This window comes from Penaeus vannamei, chromosome 34 (genome assembly GCF_042767895.1).
Source record: "Penaeus vannamei isolate JL-2024 chromosome 34, ASM4276789v1, whole genome shotgun sequence".
In the NCBI taxonomy this organism is placed as follows: Eukaryota; Metazoa; Arthropoda; class Malacostraca; order Decapoda; family Penaeidae; genus Penaeus; species Penaeus vannamei.
Genome location: NC_091582.1, coordinates 2,212,626 through 2,217,625, shown reverse-complemented (window position 1 = coordinate 2,217,625; position 5,000 = coordinate 2,212,626). Strand labels below are relative to the sequence as shown.

The window sequence follows — 5,000 nt, the reverse complement described above, 5'->3', positions numbered from 1 at the left end:
CTGTCCACCCCTCTTGGAATATAACGAACCATCGGTCTGCATGTCAGGGGTTGAAGGTGACTGATACAGTCCAATTTCAAAATCTCACGAAGAGCCACTACGAATGTCTGGGACGCTGCAAGCCGAGGTGCTCAGAGAGGCTCTTCGAATACTCCTTTGTGAACCACGAGTCGGACAAGAACCGTTCCCTCTCCCACTTGAGTGTTCGGCAGAGCAAGCGTTATCAGACGACCATTCAAGAGACAAAGGTAAGTTGCGTGGAGCGAAAATAGTATATGGCAGTCCACAATAAATGATAGAGCAAGGGATGGAAAAGACAAAAGAAAATAAATTTTGGGCTAAGACGTCATATTAATGTGTTTTTCATATGCCATCTTGATTTAAATGTTGGGAATGAATTCAGTCCTGTATTAAGTGTGTGCCAAACTCTATCGGTCATAGAAACATTTTTAACCCTTAATATTTTATTCAATAAACAAAACGTAATAAACAGGTGGCATATCATTATGGAAATAACAATAAACACCATAATTTAAACAAGTAATATTACCATATAATTCAATTCATATCTAAAGTTAAGTCTATACACTCCCTTTTCGTATTAATTATAAATTAAAATCATATTAGTAAACAAAATAAAAATATACATGAGACGAAATCGAGACCCTCACACCCAGTCTAAATGCGTTCTTTCCATGATTTTTCCCGGGACATAAGCCGAACATTTCCCTTCCTTTCATCTTTGTAATTTTCCTCTCTTACACTTCACTCCAATAACTAATTCCATTCTCTATCTATTCATTGATCCCCTATAGAACTGTCACCTGCGACTACTTCCGTTACTGTATCCATGGACAACTAAAAATGACGATATAACTAGCATTATTTTCCCCTGGCAACAAGGCAATATGGCATGCTGTTCTGGCCCGTTTCTCCATTTCTCCTCTCTCTGTTACGTGGAGGAAGGCCAGGACTCGTCTTAATTATCACAAATCAATACAAATGGATTTAACAATTACGTTAATAAACTTATCAAGCACTGTGATCTATAATATCAGGTTAAAACATGACTTAAAATACCAGTATATAGCTTACCTGTTACATAGAGGAAGGCCAGGACTCGTCTGACGAGAAATTGTTAAAATAACAAACTTATTTCTTTCTCCCAAATGTATTGCTAGCATTCAAACATACAAACCATTTATAGATATTATAATTTACTCTATTTGTTATAACACTAAATTTTGCTATATTGATATGCCTTTAGATTTATGAAAATATATAAACAAATGTTTATATCTCTGGCGGAGATAGTAGAGGTATACTTCCAATATTATTGCAGAATCATACATTAAAATGTGTAGGCCTATAAACTATCTAGCATATTCTTTTTCCCCTAATATTTTCCTTTGTAGATTTGGGTTGGCCTTTTCCGACTTTCCTTTTTCCACTCGTTTCATGTCATCTGAACGTGAATGTCTGTCGTAGTAAGACATATACTACACATTGGTCTTCACTCGTGCTCATGATATATTCCCTTGTTAATTTTATATTCTATTTTTCATTATTGTATTCATCCATGTTCAAACCCCACGTGAATCCGGCAAGTTAATGTCTTCAGCATAACCACATCCCTTAGGAACAATAAACTCTGAATTATCTGACGATTTATCACTATTCAATTACTCCCCTTCCATCCATAGGCCTATCCAACACTCCGCCTCCTTGCTGATATTGGTGGCAGCCTCGGACTCTTTCTGGGCCTTTCACTCCTCTCCTTCAGCAAAGCATTGGGAAATGGCCTTCAGGCAGCATGGAATTATATGAAATTCCAACTCAAAACTGGAAGAAGCCTGCGGATTGGTAATGACGAGAGAGCGGTCAGTTCGAGACACAAACTGACTTTCGAAGCTTCGCACCGCCAGAAGTCTGCAGAAGTGAAAAGCAAGAGGGAGACAGAAGTAAAGATATTGTGGGAGTGGGCTAGTCTGACAGCTTTACTGATCGCGATGTCTGCCCATATATTAACCGCCATTACCTCCTACCTTTGGCAACCAGTGGCGACTTTTGTGAGCCTTGGCGCGGATTCCCAACCCCTCCCCCGGATTGCCGTGTGTCCTGACTTTCCCTTTGATATCCAAGGTCTGGAGAGGTACAACGTCGTGAAGCCTTATTGCATGGATGCTAGGCACCTAGTCAAGAGGCCTTTTCTTGATAGTCTTCCCGGGGTATGGGGTGAAGATGGAACCGATATCAGAGAGCTTTGGCGGACAAGTGCCAGGAATATCAGTGAATACATTTTCTCATACGTGAATGTGGAATCTATTCTAACAACGAATAATGTTTGTTACATGCTGAAGCCCTCCGGTGATAAAGAGAATACACTTTTGCTTTATGGTGAACTGCCATACAAGGCCGATATATGTTTAGGTACATCTGTAGGGAAGCTTTGGATTATGTTTCCCGAAAATGGGTTCGAACCTATTATGATTCAGCAAGATCAGGTTTACACATATGCATTCTCTTATAAGTCTTTTAAAAGGACAGAGTTGACGTTATCGACACTGATAATGGACCGCGTCAAACCATGCCAACCGCTGCCTTACCGCCGCTCCAGTTGCCTCCATCAGTGTCTTTTGGAGATTGCTGGGAAAGCTTCGGGTTGTTCTCTTCCCTATATAAATATAAGCAATATTCCCGACTGCAGAACTCAGGAGCAGTATGCTAGTAGCCTCAAATACATGGTTGACACACACACAATCACAACACTTGATACAAATGGCCAGTGTAATAATAAATGCCCTGACGAATGTCAGACACAGTATCATCACTTAGCGAGAATAAACAAAATAAAGGAAGAGTATGGTGGGCTGTTCATCAGGCATTTGTCTGATGTTTATCTGCACATCCGGGAATACATTTCTCGATCTTTCAGCTCACAATTGAGTGAACTGGGTGGCATTGTAGGCCTATATGTCGGATGGTCGATGTTGGAACTCGGTGATCTGCTTAACAAGAGCCTGGACCTAATGGGCGTGGGCGTGGCAGGCGGGATGCGACACCGCCTGAGGGGAGTGGTCAAGCCCTCTTTCCACCTGCTGTGCTTGATGGTGGCTGGCGTGCTTTGGACAGAACGCATCCTTAAGTACGTGGGGACCGATCACTACTACACGTACTATGGCGTGCAAGGCATTCGGTCTCAGCAATTCCCGTCCTTAACCGTGTGCCGCTGGCCGCCGTTCAACCTGTCGCGGCTTGTTGACTCTGGCCTCTTGTACGACCCCGACGCCTCTTGCACATACAATGGGGTTCACTACAGGTGTTTCTCCGGCACGATAACACTCAGGGATCTCCCAGGTGTATGGGCGAAGACGGCAGACGAGGTATGGGAGGCCTCTGCCTGGGACCTGAGCGATCTCGTCCGCAGCATCCAGCTTGATGGGAGAGACATTCAGATCACGTGAGTTTATTCAAAACATCGGAATCACTAACACTTTTTACATCAACTCTAAATCAATTTCCATAGTACAATAGAGGCAATTCCAGACAGATTTGCACCATGTTTATGCTTTGGAATACTGAGTATGAAATCATTTCTTTTTCTGAAATGAGGTTTCCCCTCTCTTTGTTTCGTCTCTAACCTTTTGTCATTTAAGGGTCTTCCATTTCTTCTGACTTTCTCTCATTTTCTATCACTTTTACTCTCACTCTTCCTTTCTTCCTGTCTGTGTATATGCATATAAGTTCATTTAGCTCACAGACCAAGCCACATGGCATCAATGTTGTCTGTGTGCTTTAGGATATCTGCTTTTGCCCGCTTGAGTCACAGCTGGCCATCATAAGAACAGGTCACAGTGTGACCCTCGTTCAGAAAGACAGACAGAGAATGCCGCACTGTGAACACTACCCCCGCGTCCCTCCGCTGGCCGCTACCTTCAGCGCAGAAGCACTGTCCCAGTCTCTTGTTTTGTATCTTCATGTACGTGTGTTGTACTCTTAAGAAATAAAGAGTCACTGAGCAAATATTACTCTCCCACCGAACATTACATTGGAGAAACATAGCCTCTTATAGTGTGATTCCCACCACTGCCACCAGACTTTAAGAGGCAATGCACTTCCAATTGAAGGTCCGGTGATCACACCGCCACCTGTCCTTGTATTGGCTGGCTGTGACCCAAGCAGGCTCATTTTACAAACACGGACAACATAGATGCCACGGGACTTGGTCTGTGAGCAGAATGGACTCGTATGTATGCCATACTCCGTTTCTTTCTCTACTTTTTTCTCTTTTTTTCTTTTGCTCAAAGACTGGAAACCGCTGGTTGCAAAGCACTGATCTAGTGACAGTAACAGGCTTTTATTTTATGTGTGTATTTCCTCCTAGTAATGACGAGGCGAAGGCGATGTGGCGCCCGGTCCTGACAGAACACAACCGCTGCTTCACCTTCACACCCGACGCAGAAGGAGGCCTCACCAGCTACGCCGTGACGCTGAACACGGACTACCGGGGCAAAAGGCGTCCCCGTGAGAATGTCTCGCATGAACTCATCCACAGTTCTTTGCGCTTGGGTAATGAGCCTTTTACCCTTTTTCGACTGCACGACAGGAATGAAAACCTGTATGTGCTTCCAAAGGACGACTTTTACGGCGAAATCAACTACGGCTCGGCCTCCTCGACGGAGTTTTCCCTCAGCCTGACCAGTGTGACGACAATCTCCCGTCGCGGTCGCGAGTGCGTGTCCTCGGCGCGCTACACGAGAGAAGAATGTTTATCCCGTTGCAGAATTACTGCTGTGGGAACGGCCCACAGGTGTCGCCTTCCCTATGACACCTGGTCACACCTGCCGACCTGCAACGGCTCGACCTACACCACCTACCCGCGGCCGCTAGGAAAACAAATGGCATCCTCTGTTATCATCCCGGGAAAAGGCCCAGCAATCCCCAAGATGAAAGACGACTGCAGAGCCTCCTGTCTGCCGGCTTGTGCACGACGCAGCTTC

General features: G+C 44.4%; 2 protein-coding genes across 2 annotated transcripts in view; both read left to right on the top strand.

Annotated features, from left to right (window-relative positions):
* LOC113816214 (type-2 ice-structuring protein) overlaps positions 1-5,000 on the top strand; it is a 140,764-nt gene that overhangs the window by 95,279 nt on the left and 40,485 nt on the right. The window lies entirely within an intron of this gene.
* LOC138868039 (uncharacterized) overlaps positions 4,404-5,000 on the top strand; it is a 1,617-nt gene continuing 1,020 nt past the window's right edge. The window contains exon 1 of the mRNA XM_070145468.1: positions 4,404-5,000. This exon is cut by the window's right edge and continues 50 nt beyond it. Coding sequence (XP_070001569.1) covers positions 4,404-5,000 — 597 coding nt within the window.